Genomic DNA, 24,790 nt, shown 5'->3' on the forward strand with positions numbered 1-24,790 from the left:
ACTCATATTTTACAATATATTTATTTTCTCATTAACAAACATTAATTGAAAATCTATAATATCCCAGTCACCATGGACACAAAGATAATTAGAGTAAAATTTGTAACTTCAAGTTCCAAATATTCTACTTGAGGAATAAAAAGATTTATAACTTAAGACAGAAAAGATGGACAATAAAGGATTTAAAACACTAGAAAGAGAGCTTTATTTTTCTATGCTGGATTGTATAAAGTTTTGAAATTTGTGGGCCTCCCTGGTGACGCAGCGGTTGAGCTCTGGGTTGCGAAGCTGCCCGCAGCCTCTGCAGCACCGGTTCGATCCCTGGCTGCTCCCTGGCCACCCCAGGAGGGTCCCACATGGCGCGCGGACCTCTCCTGCCGCCCGCTGCTCCCCTCAGCAGTGTACTTCGGTCCTTCTGCCTGCTCTGCTCCCCGCTCTGGCTCTGGTGAATTCTCTCACCCTCCTGCACTTCTGACTGTACCCAGTGCTTGTATAAATAAATAAATGTAAAAAAAAAAAAAAAAGAATTGGGACTTTAAAAAAAAAAGTTTTGAAATTTGTATGTTTGTTACATGCGTTTTTTTTTTTAATTTTTGTAATGTTTTGCATACCAGTATTTGTTACCCACACTCTCACCCCTCTGATTCAATATGAGTGAATTATGTAGATATTAACTGCAAGAAAGCTTTAAAGATAGCTCTTTGATTTAATTTTTTCAATTGACCTTAATACTTTTAACTCTGTTGGGTTTGAATATCTCTTGGTATAAGAAAATGCCTCTGTTCTCTCTCTCTCTCGATAGATAGATAGATAGATAGATAGATAGATAGATAGATAGATAGATAGATATCTTGTTTCAAATAATGTAAATATTTGACTTGATGATCATTTACATAGTTGAATCATCTACATATAAATAGACCCATATTATGGTGGAATAGAGAGGTTGAGATCACTTTTGCCCAAACACAACTATAAAATATTTGCTCAAAGGAAGATGCAGAAGTTCCCCAGACAATTTCCAGGACTAAAGACGCAGAAGTTCCCCAGACAATTTCCAGGACTTTTCCACTAAGGTTGATGGTTGCTGCATGGGAGGAGAGGGAGGAGGCAAAGGGGAGAGACACAGGAAAGTAGACACTCCAGCATGCAGAACAGGCTATGGGTCAGCCATTCATGAGTTGTGGGGCACATGGGATCTGGTGAATTTCATCAAATGGACTTTTTGGGAAAGGAGTGCAGTAATACATATAGTAGTTTCAGCCTAGGTCACTGGGAGTTTTGTGGCCAGCATGGCTAAGGAAAGTTTCCCTCACCACCCTCCTGGTGGTAAGAGAATACAGAGACTTTAGCAAGATCCCAAAAGAAGAACATGTGGGATAGTGAACTCCCATTCCCTTGGAAAGAATCAAGTGGGTACAACATTTACAGATCAGGTCTCTCTCGTGTGAAACAGTGGTGGCACTGTCTGTGGCCACCGCAGCTCAACAGGAGCTCAACAGGATAGAGTCCTTTCAGGTACTCCCTGCCTGCCAAGACCAACTCACTCCAAGAGCTTGTGCCCTGTGGTGCAAATCTAGTCTCCTTTACCAGAAGATGCAGGCTAGATGAAATATGGAACATCACAGAAGTGAGCAGCAAGAAAGTGGAGCAAAAAGTTAAGAAACTAAAGCAATGAATGGAACTTGATTTGGAGAGAGAAGAGGCCTGAAGTCAACCTCACTCCTCAATAAGATTGAGGCCAAATTTTTAAACCCCAGCATCCCCTCCTTTCCCTACCTGCCACCAAGGTAAACAGAGATGAGAAACAAAATCAAAATGCAGTGCCCCAACTACAGTGTGTGTGTGTGTGTGTGTGTGTGTGTGTGTGTGTGTGTAGCAGCACATGTGTTAGGAAGCATGGAATATCTGAAAACAAGATAGAAAATCAATTAGAGAAGAACAGAAATTCTGGGACAAATGAAGGATATAGAAAAAGGAGACCTGCTAGAGAGAAGAGAGTGACTTTTAAATAACAACATTAAAAATGTTAAATGAGGTACTGGAAAGTCAGTCAAAGAGAGATAGATAGTTACAAAATCTTAGAAATGAGATCCAGGAACAAAAAGAGTTCCTCACTTTAAAGATTGAAACACAAAGAGAACACAAAAAAAGACCATGAAGAAATATGGAAAGTACTTTGAATAGAATTAAACTGACAGAAGAGAGAATTTCAGAAATAGAAGACTCAAAGGCACCCAAGTAAGAAAAATGAACAGAAACAAGACTTGGGATAAATGAAAAAACCTATAAGAAATATAGAGTCACGTAGAGGAGAAAACATAAATATAATGGGTATTCCAGAAGATAGAAAGCAGGGAGCAGAGACTCTATTCAAGGAAATAATAGCTCAGAATTTCCCATATCTAAGTGTAACAGGGTGGTCCCCAGGAAAGGGGGAGGGCAGGGAACCTCCCCCTTTCCTGGGGACCACCCTGTTACATAAGCAATAAAGTAAACAAGAGTGTCTAGGAAACAGAGAGAACACATCAAATTCTAAAGGCAAAATGACCAATCCAAGACACATCTTTGTTAAATAACAGAAAGTCAAAGATAAAGAAAAATCTGTGGACAGTAAGGAAATGATAATTTACAAAGACATTGAAATTAGGTGTTCTTTGGTAAAGTCACCCAAATGAAAGAACAGTGATAAATAAATGGGAAAAGAAACAAAACAAGCTTGGCGGATCAACATGGCGGCGAGGAAATACTGCAAGTAAGACCTCCCGTAAAAAATAAAGTTAATAGGGAGGAAAAGCGGCAGGTCCCTGCAAGAACTGGGACACAGAAGATAAACGGGTAACTCTGGCAAACTGCCCGAAGAAAAAAGTTGCCATAAAAGAAGGGAGGAAAGCTCAGAAACCTGCTACCCTCCCCCACCCACAAAGTTGGCACTCTCCCACCAACAGAAAGGGGGGAAAACAAACAAACAAACAAAAAAACTAAAACAACTAACAAGAACAAACTACACATCAAGCGGGACTGTGAGTGGAAAGGAACTATTTCAGCCACTGCACCCTCTGAAATGGAACTGTGGAGAACTGTGCAGGAATCGCAGCAGAGGTGAGTGGATGGCTCCAGGTGCCACTAGAGAAAAACAAAGACTCCCAGCAGACCTACAAACAGCCCAAGGCCAGCCAGTAAGCTTGTGCAGAAAAGCAGCACATGGGCCTCCCCTAGTGGCGCAGTGGTTGAGCGCTGGGCTGCAAGGCTGCCTGCAGCCTCTGCAGCTACAGTTCGTTCCCAGGCCACCGGCGAGGGTCCCACAAAAAAAAAAAAAAAGAAAAAAGAAAGAAAAGAAAAAAGAAAAGCAGCACGCTTGAAAAGCATACGCAGATTGCGGCTGCCCAGGTCCCCGCACCTGCGACCTAGGCTTGCGGGGAGACGCTGGAGCCCTCATTGAGGTGAATGTCCCTCACCAAGTAATCAGAAACCAAGTGCCCAGACACAGGAGCGGGGTGCAAAAGGCGCCATTTCTGCGGACACTGAACTGGGCTAGAGCCGTGTCCTGGACCTGAGGGCTTTGGAACTGAGACCCGGGGCATGAAATTTGGGGTGTGGGATCCCCACGATGGTGGGGCACAGGGCAGACAGAGCACCCCCACGCCGTTGAGGCTCTCCACGCCACTCCCACTCTGTTCCCCCAGACCCATGGGTAAAAAAAAACAGTTCCCAAAGTACACTAGGAAAGATCTCTGGCGCCACCTAGTGACCAGAAAAAAATCACCAACACCCTATAGTTGCAAACCAGGGATCCCCAAAACACCCTCTGGCGCTAAGAGAGGGTGGGCCACGCAAAAGGGGGTAAGGGGGGAAATAAGGCTTGAGCAAGACCCCATCCTGAGAGCTAGGCACAGGATCCGGGGCATGGGATGTGCCATAGCAGCGGGCACTGCACAGGGTGACAGCCAGCATTTAGGATCTGATAACCCTGGAACTGAGACCTAGAGTGCAGAATTCAGGACGTGGCATCCATACAGCTGCAGGCACAACACTGGGTGAACACAGTGTAGACACAGCACCCGGTTTGAATAAGAGCCCCTGTGTTGAGGTGCTCCCCTCCGCTACTTAGAGAATCACTGGGAAAAAGCACAGATCAGCAAGTACGGGTCTCTGGCACCACCTCGTGACCAGAACTAAATCACCAACTAGCTGATTCCCTGTTGGAACTGAGTAAATACACAGGGAGAGAACTGTAAGAGACAGAGCCCAGCAACACAGCATCAACACCCTGGTGAAGTTTTGGCCTACCAGTGCTGGTCTCAGTCTGGTAAACATTTTCCGACACCCCTAAAGGAGCACTCCAAAGAGATGCCCACCAACACCAGTGGCACAACGACCCAACCCATAGATCTAACTAGAAAGCAAACAACAGGGAAAAGAAAAATTATAAATAACCAAGTAAGCCAGTAGGAAGACACACCACAAAAAGAAATACAGTCACCAGAGCTCAACAATGACATGGAAGAACTTCTTGGCCTATCAGGTAGAGAATTAATAATCATCCTGATTAAAAAGCAGAAAGAAAACAAAAAGGAAAAAAATGATTTGAGACAAATAATCACTGAACTGAAGAATGAAATTGAGACCTTAAGAAAGGAAAGAAAAGAAATGCAGGAGATAAAAAGATTACTAGAGGAGATAAAGAACTCTGGGAAAAGCAATGAAAACAGGATCCATGAAATGAAAGAATGGATCAGTACTATGGAAGATACAGAAATAAAAAGAGTCAAAAGAGAGAGAAGAGCAAATGAAGCAGTATGAGGAGACTCTTAGACAATTATCAGACTCTATGAAGAGAGGAAATGTAAGAGTCACAAGCATTCCAGAAGGTAAGGAGAGAGACAAAGGAACTGAGAAATTATTAAACAAGATAATTGAAGAAAACTTCCCAAGCATGAAAAATGAGATGAATACAGACATACAAGAAGTGAGAAGAACCCCCAATTACCATAATGAAAAGAAAACTACAGCAAGGCACCTAATAGTAAAGCTTGCAAGAGTCCAAGACAAGGAAAAAATAATGAAACTGGCAAGGGGGAAGAAACAGATAACTTATAAGGGAAAACCAATCAGGTTAACTTCTGACTTCTCTGAAGAAACATTACGGGCAACAAGAGAATGGAGTAACATACTCAGCAAACTTCAAGACAACAAATGTCAACCAAGAATACCTTACCCCGTGAAGCTATCCTTCCTCTATGAAGAAAAAATATGGACCTTCCCAGACAAACAGAAACTCCAGAAATTCATTACAACTAAATCCCCACTCCAAAAAATTCTACAAGAAGCCCTAAAGCCAAAACCAACAAAGGAATGAACAAGAAGAACAGAATAAAGCAAGGAATAAAATCACAAGAAATACAAACAAAATGGCAAACACAGATGCCAACATATCAATATTAACTCTAAGTTTAAATGGTTTAAACTCATGAATAAAAAGACACAGAGTAGCAGGCTGGATTAAAAAACAAAATCCAACCTTTTGCTGTCTCCAGGAAACACATTTAACCACAAAAGATAAACATAGACTGAAAGTAAAAGGTTGGAAAACAATCCTACAAGCAAATGGACCAAAAAAGAAGGCAGGAACAGCCATAATTATACCAGATGAAATAGACTTCAAATTTAAAAAAGTAAAAAGAGACATAGATGGACACTACATTATGATCAAGGAACAATACATCAGCAAGATATAACACTCATCAACATATATTCACCAATGAAGGGGAACAAAAATATATTGGACAATTATTATCAACTCTGAAAACAGATGAAAGAAAATACACATATAGTGGGAGACTTCAACACCCCACTCTCACCAATGGACAGATCAATGAGACAAAAAATAAACAAAAACACTAGAGCCCTAAATAAAGACATAGAACTCATGGACTTAACAGACATCTATAGGACACTGCACCCAAAAATATTTGAGCACACATTTTTCTCAAGTGCACATGAATCATTCTCCAGAATTGATCACGTACTGGGCCACGAGACAAATATCAACAGATAGATGAAGATCAAAATCATTCCAACTATCTTCTCCAATCACAAAGGCATCAAGCTAGAAATAAATCATGGAAAGAAAACAAGGAACCCTCCCACTTCATGGAGATTGAAATCCACACTACTGGAAGACCACTGGACTAATGAGGAGATCAAAGAAGAAATTAAAAAATACTTTGAGTTGAATGACAAGGAGGGCACCACTTCCAGAATGTATGGGATGCAGCAAAAGCAGTAATAAGAGGAAAATATATAGCAATACTGGCTCACATCAACAAAGAACTCAAAGAAACAACCTAATCTCAAATCTCAAAGAACTAGAAAAAGAACAACAAACAATCCCTAAAGCCAGTAGAAGAGAGGAAATAATAAAAATCAAAGCAGAAATAAATGAATTGGAAATTAAAAAAAAAAAAATCCAAAAGATCAATGAAACTTAAAGTTGGTTCTTTGAAAAAAATGAACAAAATAGACAAACCTCTAGCAAGGCTCACAAAGAAAAAACGGGAGAAAACAAATATAAATAGGATTATAAATGAGAGAGGAGAAATCACAACAGATTCATTAGAAATCAAAAGAATAATCAGAGATTACTATGAACACTTATATGCAAACAGATTCAACAATCTAGAAGAGATAGACAAATTCCTAGAACAATTAAATCATCCAAAGCTGGACAAAGAAGAAACAGAACACCTAAACAGACCAATTACAAGCAGCAAAATTAAAGCAGTAATCAAAGTATTCCCCAAAAACAAAAGCCCAGGCCCAGATGGCTTCACAAATGAATTCTACCAGATGTTCAGCAGTGAATTAGTGCCTATCCTACACAAACTCTTTCAAAAAATTGAAAAAGAAGGAATACTACCAAATACATTCTACGAAGCCAATATTACACTAATACCAAAACCCAACAAAGATGGCACAAAAAAAGAAAATTATAGGCCAATCTCCCTAATGAGCACTGATGTAAAAATCCTCAACAAAATCCTTGCCAACGGAATCCAACAATGCATCCATAAGATAATTCACCACGACCAAGTAGGATTTATTCCAGGGACACAAGGATGGTTCAACATCTGAAAATCAATGAACATAATCGAACACATCAACAAAAAGAAATGTAAAAACCATATGATGATATCCATAGATGCTGAGAAAGCATTTGACAAAGTACAACACTCTTTTATGATTAAAGCCCTTGAAATTCTCGGGATACAAGGAACATACCTCAACATCATAAAGGCCATATATGACAAGCCCACAACCAATATCATTCTCAGTGGTAAAAAGCTGAAAGCATTCCCATTAAGATCTGGAACAAGACAAGGGTGTCCACTCTCACCACTGCTTTTCAACATAATACTGGAAGTCCTAGGCAGAGCAATAAGACAAGAGAAAGATATACAAGAAATCCAAACAGGCAAGGAAGAAGTCAAACTATCACTATTTGCAGACAATATGATAATATACATAGAGAACCCAAAAATCTCCACAGAAAAACTAATTAAACTCATCAATCAGTTTAGTAAAGTGGCAGGATACAAAATCAATGCACAAAAATCAGTAGCCTTCTACACAAACAATAAATCTGAAGAAGAAGAAATCAAGAAAACCATCCCTTTTATAACTGAAACCAAAAAAAAATCAAATACTTGGTAATAAACCTAGCAAAAGAAGTAAAGGACCTATACAAAGAAAACTATAAAACACTGTTAAAAGAAATAAAAGTAGACACAAAGAAATGGAAAGACATCCCCTGCTCATGGATTGGAAGAATTAACTATCAAAATGGCCATCCTACCAAAAGCATCTATAGATTTAATGCTATTCTAATTAAAATTTCAATGTCATTCTTCAAATAAATAGGAAAAATATTCATGAAATTCATATGGAGCCACCAAAAACCCCGAATAGCCAAAACCCTCCTGAAAAAAAAAAAAAAAAAAGCAGAGAATAGGGGCATCACTCTCCCAGATTTCAAACTATACTGCAAAGCCACAATAATAAAAACTGCATAGTATTGGAACCAGAACAGACACAGGACGAATGGAACCAAATAGAAAACCCAGAAATAAACCCACAGATTTATGGTCAACTAATATTTGACAAAGGAGCAAAGAATATGCACTGGAGCAAAGAATGTTTGTTCAATAAATGGTGCTGGGAAAACTGGGTCACTACATGAGAAAGAATGAAACTTGACAACTACCTCACACTGTGCACAAAAACCAACTCAAAATGGGTTAAAGAACTAGACATAAGACCTGAAACCATAAAATACATAGAAGGAAAAGGCAAAACACTACATGACATGCACATCAAAGACATCTTTACAGACACATCACCCAAAGCAGTGATAGTGAAGGCAAAGATAAACAGCTGGGACTACATCAAATTAAAGAGCTTCTGCACAGCAAAAGAGACAGTAACGAAAACAATGAGAAACCCCACTTACTGGGAGAACATTTTTGCACCCAACACTAATGAGAAAGGATAGATCACAAAAATATACAAAGAGCTGACGAGACTCAACAAAAACAAAGAAAATAAGCCCGTCAAAAAATGGGCAGAAGTGAGAATGGCACATATTAAAAAAACTAGCAACAACAAATGTTGGCGAGGATGTGGAGAAAAAGGAACTCTTGTGCACTGTTGGTGGGAGTGCAAACTGGTCCAACCACTATGGAGAGCTGTGTGGAGATTTCTGGACCTACTAAACATAGAGCTTCCATATGATCCAGCAATTCCACTCCTAGGTATTTACCCAAAGGACACAGAAACATCAATTCCAAAGAGCACCTGCACTCCTATGTTTATAGCAGCACTGTTTACAATAGCTAAGCTTTGGAAACAACCCAAATGCCCAAAAATAGATGACTGGATCAAGAAGATGTGGTACATATATACCATGGAATATTACTCAGCATTCAAAAAAGATAAACACATGCAATTTGCAGCAACATGGATGGCACTGGAAGGGATCATGCTCAGCGAAATAAGCCAAAAAGAAAAAGAAAAATACCGGATGGTCTCACTCATAGCAGGAATCTAGAAAACTTAAATAAGGGACCAGGAAAATGAATATAAGAAAGTGAAAATCAAAATCAACAAAAAACTATGAACCAGAGACACTTTTTGGGGGGTGGGGGGCGGGAGGGGAAGGATTGGGGTCAGAATGGGGCATTTGCAATTGTATGGGGGAATATAAAAATAAAATTTAATATTTAAAAAAAAAAAAAAATGGGCAGAAGAGCCAAAAATAAACTTCTCCAAAGAGGAAATAAAAATGGCCAACAGGCATATGAAAAAATGTTCAACATCACTTGCAATCAGGGAAATGCAAATCAAAACTACAATTAGATACCATCTCACACCAGTGAGAATGGCACATATTAAAAAAAAACTAACAACAACAAATTTTGGTGAGGACATGAAGAAAAAGGAACTCTCCTGCACTGCTGGTGGGAGTGCAAACTGGTCCAGACACTATGGAAAGCTGTGTGGAGATTCCTCAACCTACTAAAAATAGAGCTTCCATAAGATCCAGCAATTCCACTCCTAGGTATTTACCCAAAGGACACAGAAACATCAATTCCAAAGAGCACCTGCACCCCTATGTTTATAGCAGCACTGTTTACAATAGCTAAGCTTTGGAAACAACCCAAATGCCCAAGAATAGATGACTGGGTCAGGAAGATGTGGTACCTATACACCATAGAATATTATTCAGCATTCAAAAAAGATAAACACGTGCAATTTGCAGCAACATGGATGGAGCTGGAAGGGATCATGCTCAGCGAAATAAGTCAGAAAGAAAAAGAAAAATACCGGATGGTCTCACTCATAGCAGGAATCTAGAAAACCTAAATAAGGGACCAGGAAAAAGAATAACTATAAGAAAGAAAAATCAAAATCAACAAACAACTATTAACCAGAGACACACTATGGGGTGGTGCAGGGAAAGGAGAGATTGGGGTCAAAATAAGGAAGTTACAATTATGTGGGAATATAAAAATAAAATTTAAAAAGAAACAAAACAAAAAGAATGACAGTTAATTGGTACTATATACTGATATCAATAGTTACCCTAGATGTGAATGCACTGAACACTACAATTAAAAGACACAGAATGACAAATTGGGTTTAAAAGTTTCAGCATATATATTATGTGTGCAAGAAGCAAATGTGAAAAGAGAAAGACAAAAAGAAATATAAAGTGAAAGACTGAAGCAAGATGGCTCATGCCAATAGAAAAGCAAGGACAGTTATTCTCATACCTTACATACCAGACTGGCACTCAAAAATCATAATCAGGGGCAAAGATGGTTACTACATTATGATCAATATAACAATTCATCAAGAAGATGCAGTTCATTAATATTTATGCAACTAACACAGGGGTACCTAGCTATATAAGCAACTCAAATCGCAAACAATCTAACTCTACAGTTGAACTACCTAGAAAAAGAATAACAAATGAAGCTGAAAATAAGTAGAATGAAGGAAATAATAAAAACTAGAGCAGAAGTAAATAAAATAAAATATAAAAAGACAGTACAAAATATCAGTGAAACCAAGAGCTGGTCCTTTGGAAAAAATAAATAAAATTTATAAGCTCTTAGCTAGGCTTACTAAGAAGAGAGAACGCCCTTCCCAAAAAAAAGTGCAAGAAATTAAAGGGACAAAATTTCAACAAGTAATGCTTCAAGACTGAAAAAGATCATAAGAACCTACTATGAATATCTGTAAGCAAACTAAATAACTTAGATGAAATGGAAAAAAATTTAGATTCATACTTTCTAAGGCCAAACCAGCTCAAACAATCTAATCACTAGTGCAGAAACTGAAAGAGTAATCAAATGTCTCACTATAAACAAAAGCCCAGGACTAGATGGCTTTTCCAGTGAATTCTACCAAGCCTTCAAAGTTGAACTTATATCTATCTCCTTCAAGACCTCTTTAACACATTCTATAAGGCCATATTACCTTTATCCCAAAACCAAACAAGGAGAGCATAAATAAAAAAAAAAAATTGTAGGTCAATATCCCTGATGAACATAGATGCAAAAATTCTCACCAAAATACTGGCAAACTGAATACATGACATATTAAGAGAATGACCTCCCATAATCAATTAGGTTGCATCCCAGGATGCAAGACAATTTGTAAACTTACTAATTAATGTGATTCATCAGATCAACAAAAAAAAAAATTTAAAAATCACATCATCATTTTTTTTTAAAAAAAGATTTATTTATGCATACAAGAACTGGGTATAAGCCAGAGGTGCAGGGGGTGAGCAGATTCACCAGAGACAGAGTGGGGAGCAGAACAGGTAGATGTACTGAAATACACTGCTGAGGGGAGCAGCGGGAGAGACAGGAGAGGTCTGCAGCACCATGTGAGTTGCTCCCTGGCTGGCTGAGGGATCAAACTGGTGCTGCTTGCAGTAGCTTGATATCACTGTGTTTAACCCCTGCGCCACCATGGAGGCCCAGCACATCATCATTTCAACAGATGCTAAAAAAGCATTTGACAAGATTCAACCTCTATTTATGAGAACAAAAAAAAAAACAAAAAAAAAAACCTCTCCAAAAAGTGGGAATGGAACTTAAGTAAACATGGTAAGAGTTATATTTGACAAACCCACAATCAACATCATACTTGATGGTAAAAAACTGAAAGCATTTCCGGTAAGATCAGGAATAAGACAAGGATGTCCACTCTCATCACTACTGTTCAACATAGTTTTGGAAGTTCTAGGCAGAACAATTAGGCAAATAAAATATATAAAAGGAATCAAAATTATAAAAGAAGAGGTGAAATTATCACCATTTGCAGATGACATGACTCTAGCCAAAAACTAGTGGAATTAATGAATACAGAAAATTGGCAGTATACAAAATTAATACACAAAAGCCAGCTGCATTTCTGTATGCAATGTATCAGAAGGGAAACTGAAAAAAAAATCCCACTTACAATTGCAAGAATTAAAATGCTTGGGAGTAAACGAAGGAGGTGAAAGACCTATACATCAAAAACTGTAATCTCTGTTACTCTGTTAAAGGAAACAAAGTAAGACACAAGAAATGGAAAGATATCCTGTCCTCATGGATAGAAGAATAAACAATGTTAAAATGGCCATTAATAATTAATTTATGGATTCAGTGCAATACCTATTAAAATCCCAGTGACTTTTTTTCCCAAAGAAATATAGCAATTATAAAATATGTAACCACAAAAGGTCTCAATAGAAAAAGCAAACCTAAGAGAAAAGAAGAAAACAGGGGTGTTACCTACCCTGATTTCAAACCATACTACACAGTAACAGTAATAAAAAGTGTGTGGTATTGGAACAAAAAGAGAAACAAACCAATGGAATAGAGTAGAAAGCTCAGAGATTAAACCCACAACCATCTGGATAACCTCAGGCAAAAAAAAAAAAAAAAAAAAAGTCCATACTTAACACAAAAATTAATTCAAAATGGATTTAAGATTTGGAGATAAGAATTGAAAGCATAAAATATTTAAAACATAGAGGATGCACTTCAAGATACCTACTGTAAAGGCATATTTGGGGGACACAGCACCAATTGCAAGGAAAACAAAAGCAAAAATAAACAATTGGGATTACATCAAAATTAAAAGCTTTCGCACCTTCCAAGGAACTATCACAAAAGGGAAAATGTAGCCTACAAACTGGAAGATGTTCGCACAGCACACATCTAACAAGGTGCTCATTTCCAAAATGTACATAGTATTTAATACAGTCCAGCTATAACAGGGTGGTCCCCAGGAAAAAGGGAGGTTTTAGGTTTCCTGTCCCACCCAGGAAAGTATGGAACTGAGCAGGGAAGAGAGAAAGCTGCTAAGGGGTCTGGGAGAAGGAAGGGAGAAAGATGGGGAGCAAGGAGACTTTGAGGAGGCACGTGGTGCAAAGAGGCATGTGAAGAAATTGCATTTGTTTTTTGGTGTTGGACTCGTTGAAACAGATGTGGGTGAGAGATCCATATGGAGGTTAACAATGGTAGCATTTATATTGATTTGATTTTTTTTTCCAGACTTTCTCACCACTTTTGACCCTTTCTTATGGTCCCCACAAGGAGGTTCCTTAAGACTTGTGGCAGGTTTTGGGGCCTCGGTGGCCCTGTTTTAGACCAACCCTCTTTGGTTGGGCTTTTACCTACAAAGGGATGGGTAACTTTGGGTGGTTGATTTGGAAACTTTTTTTTCTTTTTTGTATTGTACACCAATTGTATTAACTTTTTTTCTTAATTAAAGTTCTTATGCATCAGAGTATGTTTTGTTTTGATGTGGTAGTTGGCAGAACCTACTTAAAATGGGCAGGTTTGGGGGTTCTGGGTTACTCCTCTCCCTACCCTGTAACACAACAACAAAACTAAGACAATTCAATAAAAAAAAAATGGACAAAAGACCTAAATAGACACTTTTCTAAAGAATATATTAGTTTGCCTACAGACACATGAAAAATTGTTCAGTATCACTTTTTATAAGGAAAATACAACTCAAGACCACTATGAAATATCACCTCACCCCATAAGAATGGCCTGTATAAAAAAACTGAAAGCAACCAGGTTTGGTAAGGATGTGGAGAAAAGGACTCATCCACTGTTAGTGGGAATACAGTTTAGTACAGCCCCTATTAAAATCACTGTGGAGATACCTAAAAGTATAAAAGTGGAAATCCCATATGATCCAGCAACTTCTGCTAGGTATTTATGCAAAGAATATGAAAACTCTAATATGAACGTCTTGTGTATGGCTATGTTCATAATAGTGCTGTCCACATTTCTCAAGTCATGGAACCAACCTAAGTCCCCATCTTCAGAGCACTGGATAAAGAAATTATGGAATAATTTCAATAGAATACTACTTAGTCAATAGAATACTACTTAGTTGTTAAAAAAGAATGAAATGTCTTTTGGGATAAAATGGATAGATCTTGAGGTTATCATGCTCAGTAAAACAAATCAGAAAGTCATATATGAGATGGTTTCACTCATTTGTGGAATAAAAATAACTGAAAAAAAAACATACTGGCAAAATACAGCAAAGACAAATCTTACCTGGGGGATGGGGGGATTCCTATACTTCCAAAATACCAATAATAATAAAAGCCAATGTTACCTCAATTTAAATAAATGTTTTTAAAAATACTGGCACACATGAAAATATTTATTTGACTTAGTGAAAAATTTACTGATTACCAGAGAGAACTTGGGTAGGGGTGAGGAAATGGGGGAATACATGAAGGAAGGGAGAAAGGGATAGACTATGAGAGGTTTGGTGGAGGCTGAATGAAGCTTGGGCACATACAGAATGTGAAAATGCAACCCCAAAGTTATATAGACATGCAAATGGCTGATAAATGTAATTTAAAAAATTCATATACTCACTTAAAGAACTAATATGAATAACTGTACCCAGATTCCTTAAATTGCTCAGATCAATCTATCATATTTCTAACATATATATTTAATAAGGATGGAAAACAGGCCATCAGTAAAGAGATCTATGCCTTAGCATCTGTTCTATGAGCCTATCAGAAATGGAATGAAATGCCTGATAATTGATAGAGCAGCTCACCAAATATTGGAAATGTCTATTACTTTGGTGGAATAAAGTAATAATGCACATAATGAAGGATAGAAAATGGCTATATGGATAGTCAAACAGTTCACTATTATGCCATTCTTAGGACTCCAGCAAAGGGTTAGTCTTAATTCTACTATAGTCACAGTTGCAGTGAGCTTTTAATTGCATATTCTGTGATAAAATACATTTTTTGCATTAACAGCAAAATATAATTCTGTATTTCTTATATTTTCTTTAGGAAAAGAAAATTTTCATTGCCAAAATTTAGAAGCAGAAAAGATAAAGAAGAAAATAAGAATCACCTAAACTAGTGAATCATTGTTAATATTTTGGGATATTTATATTCAATATTTTTCTAAGTAAAAATGCACATATACATCTGTCTTTTTCCCATAAAACTGAGTTCATACATACAAAGAAAAAAATAAATTTAACTACCTAGGATTATATCATAAATATTGTCCATATTATTAAATACTTTTAAAATGTAATTTAATGGGGGTACATGGCATTCTCTAATATGGTTAAATTATGACGTATAGAATATCCTTGAAGTCTCACACAAATATTTTTACCTAAAAATAGATCATGTATATTTAGACATTTATAAGTTATGAAAAAAATTATAGACTTGCTATATTAATACATTCATATACTATCTGTATTATTTAAAGTTTTAATCATTGTCACATTGTTGATTGTAGATCTTTTATTATTATAAGTAATGTTGTGGTTACTGTACTTATAATTTTAAACACCCAGGGGCCCCAGGACTCAATGTATGTTTAAGACATTTGATGCATCTGTACAAATTGCTTTTAGAAAGGGACCTAATTGGTGCTTCCACAACCAGCAATATGCGAGAATGCCCATCCCACAGCATCTTCCCCATCATCAAGCTTCTCAAGGTTTTAAGTGAAAAGCTGTATCTGACTTAAGTTGTACTTCATTGATTAATAAAAAAATTTATTTACTATAAAATTTCTTTTTCTGCTATAAAAGTAAAATACCATTTAATTAGTCTTATTCTAAAAACTTCAAATACATTGCTATGATAAGGAAGACAATAAAAATCACCCATAATCTTGTCAGCTGGAGATAATTGTTAGTATTTTTTCTTATGATAATTTTGAAATGTTTACTGACTATTTGTATTGTGTGTATAAATCAAATGTTCATGGCCTTTAATCATTTTTTCTCTTAGGGAATTTTTTATAATTAAAATCTAATATTAAGCCATTGTCCATCATATTTGTTATAAATACATGTTCCAGTTAGTTATTTCTATAGTGTTAAATGTCCAGAAGGTATTTTTTAATGTGTAGTGATACCTGTCTCTTATCAAACATTTAATTCTGTATACATTGGTTTTATATTCACAGCACACTTCCACATTCATGTGCTAATAATTATATATATTAGTTTTTCCTTTTTTTTTAAAGATTCATTTATCTATGCATACAAGAGCTGGGGTACAGGCCAGAGATGCAGGGGGTGAGAGGATCCACCAGAGACAGAGTGGGGAACAGAACAGGCAGACTGACTGAAATACACTGATGAGGGGAGTAGTGGGTGAGACAGGAGAGGTCCACTGTGCCATGTGGGTAGCTCCCTGGCCGGCCGGGGATGGAACTCGTCCTGCAGAGGCTGTGGATTTCTTCGTAGTGTGGTGCTTAACCCCTTGCGCCACCGGGGAGGCCCAGTATTTCTTAATTTAACTCTTAATTCAATTCAAGTACCTGCAGATTTTAATTGTCAATAGCAATTAAAATAAGAATTTCAGTTGATAGTTTTCCTGTCTGTCTTCATTATTATTCAGGCAAGAAGCATTTTTGTTCAGTTTTATAGTTCAAATCTCTGCCATGTGGTGTAGCATATCACTGTCACTATATAAATACTTGAACAATGTCTGTGTCAAAGTAGTGTACCCTTACCTTTTAAAGTTCTTTGAGTCTAAGACTTGATTTTGTGAATTCTTTTTTGATTTTGCCTGCTTTAGTCCAAAGTCATCACTATTTACTGTGAATCTGTTCACAAAACCACCATCATCCCCCAAAAGGATGTCATCTCTGCAGAGCTGATCAGGCAGAGATGCAACACACACACAGAGAAGGCAGTGATCCATAGGCTTTATTACAAAATAGTTTTCCTAGAAACAGAAAAAGGCTTTAATAAGCTATTACTTTGTTATAACTATCAAAATATTAAATACAAATATTGCCCATATAATTTGATTAAATTTTTACTTTCAGATGTTTCTCATTTCAGACCCTCTTACAGATAATTCAATCAAGTAAAAGTTAATGAACACTCACTGTGAGATTAGCATTATATTTTGGGGTCTTTTCTGGGTAAAATGTTAAGCTATCAGGCTCTGGCTCAACAAGAAATGAGACATTTGTGTTACTGTAAATGTCAATATCAATAGCAATACTAATATTGAGAAATATTAATAAATAACAAATTAAAAAGTTCAGGTGTAACCAGACTTTTGACATAAAACAGGATGGTAAATAGCAAAATCAAGAATAAAAATTTCAATTATTTCAAAAGGAGTTATCAGTAGAAAAGCACTCTAACATTCAAGTTTTCCCATAAATATTAAGCACTTGTCAAGCTGACTCTGTACTGTCCAACTGGATTCACTTAAGTATATATTCATTGCTCTTCTGGAGCTTAGCCTGTACTTAAAATGAAAGGAAAATTATTTTTATAATAATTTTATTTTGCTTCCTTTAGAATGAGTTAGACTTAAATGTATTTAGAGGTTCAATCAATAAGTCAACAACTATTTATTGAACACCTATCAAATGCCAATAACTATTCTAAGCAGGGGCCAGTGATGAATATGAAAAATGTGTGACTTTGTGTATATCTACCATTCCAGTGGGGGAAAATAGATGAATAAGACAGTTAATGGGAATTTAACAGGAGTGCTAAAATTAAGAGTGACTGAAAGATAACTTTACAGCCAATGATCAGGGAATATGGGTCTTTGTTCTGGACTTGAATCGCTTGAGGGAAAGGAACCTAGAAGGAAAGATTAATGTCAAGAAAAGAGGTAAGGGGCTTTGGATCCTTGTAATTGACCAGGTAGGAGGGGTTGTGGGTGCAAAATGCAAGAATCTTTTGTCTTCAGAGTAATGAGGAAGTTCAGTTTTTGCAGGTATATAGGGGCAAAACTATAGGCTAAGAGGGAGAAGACCAGAAAAAAGAAAATGAAATTTCGAATACCTGCCAGGAATTGGCAAGTGAGTTGGCAAGGACAAGAAAGAGATTGTTGGGAAGCCACTGAGCACTGGGGTCAGCCTGCAGACCCTGAATTTTTGATAATGTCAAATTGCATAACTTTGTTCTTTCCTCCAACAGTCCTCAGTCACTCTGAAAGAACAGAGAAGAATGATAGCATCTATCCAAAACTAGAGTTTGGATTTCAGGAAAGGAGGGTGAGGATGATTCAGTCCATATGATTCACCCACAGGGGGCAGGTGGGAAGGGAAAAAGAGGACAGGGAGAGGAACTGAGAAGTGGAAGATGATTCAAGGAAATGGAGGCTTGTATGAAATGGAAAGCAAAAGTGAAAACAGGATAAGTGAAGGAGAAAAAGTTTGCAGTCATTATCACAGGATGGTAGATAGTAAGGTATCACATAACAAAGAACGTGAAGCCTCCATCTGCCTTCTTTACGTCATGATAGCATCATTTGTTGGTTGCAACATTGGGACAAGCATGAAAAGTTTAGTTTTTCACCAAGGCTAGTGACAAATGCAGCACAGAGGAAGGTTAAATCATCTCTTTATTTAATTTAAATATAACTTTATTTAAAAATGTTCTATAAATAAAAATGCCATTCAACACTCTATAACAATATTATAACTGACAATTTCCAGGGCAACCATTTACATAGCTTTCATCACTCTGCATAAGAGAGTTTTATGAGATGAGTATATATGGGTTTCGAAGACCTAAAACCAAACGAAAACTTGTCTAGCATGGATGTTCTATTGACTGAAAGAATGAAGAATTAGGAATCACAGTCTCTAATGTACTACTCCAAGAAATGGAAATGTGATAATTTAGGGGAGAGGCAAATGCTTACAAGTTTTCTAAGGTAGTACAGTTTCATTGTGATTTTTAGGATTGCTCTTGCAGGATAATAGTTATACTGGTTCTTAAAAGTAAGATGATTATCACTATGAAAAGGGAATAGTCTTATACTCAATTTTTTCAACCAATTTAAAAATATTGGTTGAAATTAACAAAATAGAATTAAATTTATTGGTTTATTTTAATAAATTAACAAAATAGAAAATGAATGAAAAGAACTTAAAAACACAATCATGATGTGACTTACAAAATTAGAATTTTCTCTGAAATCAAAGCATTGCTTCTTAATATTTACTATAAATTTGAATTTTTGATAGATAACACAATATTTAGACAAAATAGTCAAACAAGTAGTCCAAAAATTATCCAAATTACCTATTTATTACTGTATATAATTACTTTAATTTTTTAAATTTTATATAGGAGGGAAATCACTCTCACATGACAGCTAAACCACAAGGAACAAGTCAGAAAAAGAAAAGAATCTAAAAAGCCAAAATGGCCAATGTCTTTTTATTTTATTTTTTTAATCTTTTTTAAAAAGATTTATTTATTTATACAAGCACTGGGGTACAATCCAGAGGCATGGGAGGCTGATAGAATTCACCAGAGACAGAGCAGGAAGAAGAACTGGCAGAAGGACTGAAATACACTGCTGAGGGAAGCAGCGGGCGAGACAGGAGAGGTCTGCCTCGCCATGTGGGAATCTCCCTTGCTGGCCGGGAATTGAATAGCACTACAGAGGCTAAGGACAGATTCACAGTGCTGCACCACCGGGGAGGCCCCCTATGTCCTTTCAATAAATTTTACCATAGCATAACGTTTCCTGGATAGCTACTGCCGCTGATAATCCAACCTTTTTGTAATGAAACTGTTAAATGTAACATTTTTAAAAATCAGATAAATAGGAACTCTGGTTTTATTGTCAGCTTTATAGTTTTATCAAGTAAAAGGATGGCCATCTCAGGTACATATACTCCAATAACAACCAAAGTGATAAATGCTTTTAGCATCTCTTCCTCTGTCTCCATTTCTACCATTGATTAAATAATAAATGTTACACAATTGAGATTGAGTTCACATAATCAACGGTAAGCTCATCTCGTTTTTTACAGACTGAATAAGTTTCATTAGCTGAAATTAATTCCTGTCTCCTCTCTAAATCTGCCCATTTCCTGTTCTTTACCAACCCATCAGAAGACAAGAGGGTTATTCAACAAAGACAGAATTAGGAGGCTTTGCAGTGCTCTTGAGGAAGCACCCCTCACCTGGCATAGCAATGGCGCCGGCTCACCAGGGCCGCCTGTAGCAGCAAGTACTGACAGAGTAAAGGCCATCCAGAGTTTTCTGGATATGTATTTTTTTCTGGAGATATATATATATATAGAGAGAGAGAGAGTATATATTATTTATATATACTATATATATATATTAAATCCTTCATGGCCTTCAATGTCAACCCGTTTGCTGAGGTTATTTTTAATAACCCCAGTGCCAAGAAATCTCACTTCTTATGTCCCTGTTGGACTTGTTCTTTTATACTGTATAATTTGCCATGTCATTATGTTACATAGTATGTCTATTCATAAGAGCCTTCCTTCAAGATTGTTGAGATTAGTACGAGTGCAGGGAGCATGCCCACGACTTCTATGTGTCTATAAATGTTCAATAAATGCTACATCTTTGTGAAGTGTTAACATCTCAGCCACTGAAGGAATGAACATTAAAATCTTCCCCATTAGATTTTTTGCCAAAATTAGACATTAGTTTCTTCTAATTTTCTTAGCGAATGAAGATGGATTAGAGAGAAAGGCTTTGAACTTGATAATGTGAACATAATCAAAAAACCTCAAAAAGATAACACTTGGACTCAGAGAAGAGTATGAAAGAGGGAAAATAGGCTCGCTCTCAAAACAAAACCCTGAAAATTAAACAAAAAATATGTTGCGTGTTCGTCTGAATCCTTTTAATGAGACTCATGGAATATCAATATTGAATTTGATTACTTAGTTATATCCCATAATTCTATATATGAGCAAACTGATACTCGACAGAGAAAGTTGATTGCTCATATCCTATCAGTATGGGAAAGAGCATCTTATTTCTTTGATTAGTTCTCTTGGCAAAGTACCTGGCAGCTCCCTTGCGATTTATAATCCCAAACAATAATGGTCCGTTCTGTAGTGGCAACAATTCGTTTCAGCTGAGAGAGGTAATCACATCCTGTAATCCAAGAGGTATCCTGATAGAAAATCATAGAGTTGGGGAAAGGGTTATAATGTGTTTTGTTCCATCACATGGAGAAGACTACTAAAGAGTAGGTTATTTACATTAAAAGCACCATGTGCTCCTTTATGAACAGAGAAGACTCACATTGCCTTCCTTTTGATGTCTTGAGGAAAGGCTCTGATCTTTTTCCTTTTCACCCTCAACCTGAGTTTCTCCACACAGTCAACTGCAGGATGAGGCAGCCAGTACCTGGCAAATGAGTCAGATTGTGTCTTGCCTAAAGGTACCAATCTAGCTCTAGATGCTGAGCAGGACCAGCATCTCCACTTGTGAGTGCTTGCTTTTCCACAAACTGCTGCCTGTTTTTCAGGTACACCTTGGATCCTTCCTTAAAACCCCTTAGGAATTCTAGCAGGTTGTTTCAGTTTCAGAAGCAGGCTCAAAGGTTTAGACAGGAACTGGAGTTCTGGGCCAACTGGCTGGGTACCCTCCTCTGAAATTCAGTGTACTCAGCACAGGCAAGTAGGGAAGAAAATACAGACATGTCCCCATGAAGTCAGGGAAAAATTCTGAAAGCAATTCATTGCTGTTCATCATCTGCCTCAGGAATACTTTCCAAGTGTAATATGATTAGAGAAATTATAAAGTCACACTTGAATTTTTATGCTATCCTGAAGTTTAAAATAAAATGTTATCAAATTATTTTCACTGGCTCTTTCCTTATTTTCACATCTTGGGTTGTGTCCATTTTTTATATTCTTCAATAGTGCATACCCATAAAAACTTAGATGTTTTTAAATAGAAGATTCCAAGGGGTACTCAGTTTCTAAGCAATTCTCTGCAGTTTAACTCCAGAAAGCAAGGTCTTCTATGCTGCTATTCAAGGTTTAGTTTTTGGTTTTTTTTTTTGTTTGTTTGTTTTTTTTAAGACTTATTTATTTATTTATACAAGCACCAGGTACAGTCAAAAGTGCAGGAGGGTGAGAGAATTCACCAGAGCAGGGAAAAGAACAGGCAGGCCGACGAAATACACTGCTGAGAGGAGCAGCGGGCGCAGCAGGAGAGGTCTGTGCGCCCCATGTGGGACCCTCGCCCTGGTGGCCAGGGATGGAACCGGCACTGCAGAGGCTGTGGACAGCTTCGCAGCCCATTGCTCAAACACTGTGCCACCAGGGGAGACTCAAGGTTTAGTTTTATCCTAGTCTATAAACCTTAGCATATAGTCCATAAAAAAACCTTATTCTGTGTCTTTGAGCACTTCACTGAGATTTTGACTAATTATAGAGGAACCGCCATCAGAGTCCTAAATTTGACATAATTAGGAATTTTTAAATGTACTTACTGTAATACTGGTGCTGGTCTGAACTTTCATCTATAAACAGAGAATAATGAAGTCAAATCAGCACTAAGATTAAAAATGTGTGTTGACTCTAAAACATACATTTCCTGTATTTAAACATGCTTGTTATTTCTACTCTCCAAAAATCCCCTCTTGCTCTGTAGAATATGTATTGTTTAATTGGGAAAGTTTTAACTTTTATGACTTGTCTGTGAGGCTGATAACCATGCCCTTACAGTCTTATACATTACTAATCATGTTTTCCCTTCGATTTTCAAATTGCCTCATATTATTTAGCTATTTTAAACAACAATTGTTCCCCAAAATTAGGAATACAAAATAACACTAACATCAATGGCAAGGGTGGTTAAAAGCATGTTCAATAGATCAATATGGATATAGATTCATGTTGAAGGGGGAAAGGCATTGTTTCTTTTGAAAGTAATCTCTCAAATTAGAAAGATTTAAGTAGTGAGCTTCCTCTAAAAGTAACTGAATTCCATGCCCTGACTACTATGCTAGCTAAGAATCAATTTATCCCACACACAGTTATGTCCTTGAGCAGCCTCTATAACCAGTAGACATGTTCATTAATCCCAAGCTGAGTAGTTGAAGTATATTGACATGGATTTTTTTTTTTACATGCTCAAATGATCTTGGGAAGAGTCTGTCCAAAGGAATTGATGATATGACAAAGAGAAAAAGAAAATCAGAAGGAGCACTAAAATTATAAATAGTGTTCATTGCAGACTGTGTTTCATCTAAGGAATTCAAAACATCTTTTTCCAATTTGGAAAATGTTCTAGAAGGGAACAATAAAGTGCTCTAAGCTATCTGCCAAGCAGAGAATATAACACCAGTGGCTTTCTCTTCTACTTTTCTTCCTCAATATTTAGTGGAAGTCACATATTTAATGTTCTCTTGTTTTCTTTGACTATTATGGAATCCTCTAGTTTGTTTTGAATTTTGTAAATCTGTTTTTTCAGGATTTTTTTTAACATTTAGTCTATTTTGCCATGGTCTCCAGAGGGCAGCATGAAATCTGGTAACAGTATTCTGCTTCAAAGAGAACTTAAATTATGAATTAACCTATTAAAAGATATTTTGAGTTATTAACAGTTACCTTGTAATAAATTATTCCTGTCACCTACCCTGCAAATTACTTTCACAGAGAACATGTTATTTGTAAGGCAAGCAACATTCAAAATACTACTTATTTCTGGTGTTACAAGTCTTCAAATAGTTAATTTTTAGCAATCTTTCTTCTCCCATTGCATTAATAAAAACAGATGTGATTGTGAATATACATGTGTGACCTATGGACATGTGTGACACCGTGTGTGTGTGTGTGAGAGAGAGAGAGAGAGAGAGAGAGAGAGAGAGAGAGAGAGACATCTCTGGTAATATAATGCTATTTTATTTATTTCACATAACCTGGAGCTATTTCATTATGCAGATAACTATTTTCCTTCTCACGTTTTCCCTGAGATACAACCTTTGTTCTGTTTTTCAGGAAATAAAGGTAGTAAATAAGAAAAATAATGCAAAGAAAGAAAAAGAGATGGAAGAAGCTTTTCCTATTTAAATGAGGCACATCCATTTTTGTTTTCATCTCATTTTTCTTCATCACTACTGCCAATATTTTTTGTGTTTACAATGATGATAAACACTTTGTGAGTAGTAACTCATCTAAGCACATAACTACCTTGGGAGGTTTTCATGAATAGAAACAAGGGAATGGAAGTGAAGCAGGAGCACACACAGGTGCATGTGCTGATGCTGGGCAGGAAGGCCAGGCTCCACACCTGCATAGGAGCCTCCCCCATCTCCTCAGGACCCAGCAGTCCTGCTCCTCAGGCACAGCCTTCTGCCTGTAACAGGATCATTGGAAGGCTAAAATTAATGTTAACACTTAATAATATGATGACTACTTAAAATAAATTTTACTTGTATAAAGCTTGTTTCTAGTTGGAATTGAACTAATATTCAGTTTATTTTAGATATTTAACACCAGCCACCCTTTATTTTCGTAGTGTAATGCTATTTCAAGTATGTTATTATAGTTTCCATTTAAATCTCTCGTATTATACAGGTGTGTAAGGTAAGGAAAAATGTAGGCTTTTCTGCCCTCCTGCCATCAGGATAGATGTTGGATCCTTCCGGTCCTGAATGGATGCCTGATGGCTGGCACCTGGAGTAGGGTGTGGGCATAGGTAGATGGGATTCACCTGGGCTAAGACTGGGCTTTTAAAGGCAGCGTCACGGGGATGCCAGCAGAAGCAGAGAGAAGCAAGAGAAGCAGAAGCCGAGAGGAAGAGAATGTCAGAGAGCCCAGATAGAGTTAAGATTTGCTGGGGGCTGGGAGGACTGCCAGCCTCCCGGCCCCCCAGCACTCCTGCCTGCCACGTACCCGCTAAATCCCAATAAAAGACCTGCAAAAAACCA

The 24,790-nt window shown here is 37.1% G+C and overlaps 1 protein-coding gene across 6 annotated transcripts in view; it reads right to left on the minus strand.

Moving 5' to 3' along the window:
- WDR64 (WD repeat domain 64) overlaps positions 1-24,790 on the minus strand; it is a 147,354-nt gene that overhangs the window by 98,628 nt on the left and 23,936 nt on the right. For 5 of the 6 annotated variants that reach the window (XM_037510282.2, XM_037510281.2, XM_037510280.2 and 2 more), the window contains exons 5-7: positions 22,349-22,378; positions 20,909-21,019; positions 16,605-16,819 (exon numbers count right to left, since the gene is read on the minus strand). In XM_037510282.2, the coding sequence (XP_037366179.1) occupies positions 16,605-16,819; positions 20,909-21,019; positions 22,349-22,378 (356 nt within the window). Of the gene's footprint in view, positions 1-16,604; positions 16,820-20,908; positions 21,020-22,348; positions 22,379-24,050; positions 24,090-24,790 lie in introns of those variants that run through there. The other variant, XM_037510284.1, reaches the window with a different exon arrangement.

The sequence above is a fragment of the Talpa occidentalis genome, unplaced genomic scaffold (genome assembly GCF_014898055.3).
Source record: "Talpa occidentalis isolate TD23 unplaced genomic scaffold, MPIMG_talOcc4v2.1 talOcc4.14, whole genome shotgun sequence".
Lineage (NCBI taxonomy): Eukaryota > Metazoa > Chordata > Mammalia > Eulipotyphla > Talpidae > Talpa > Talpa occidentalis.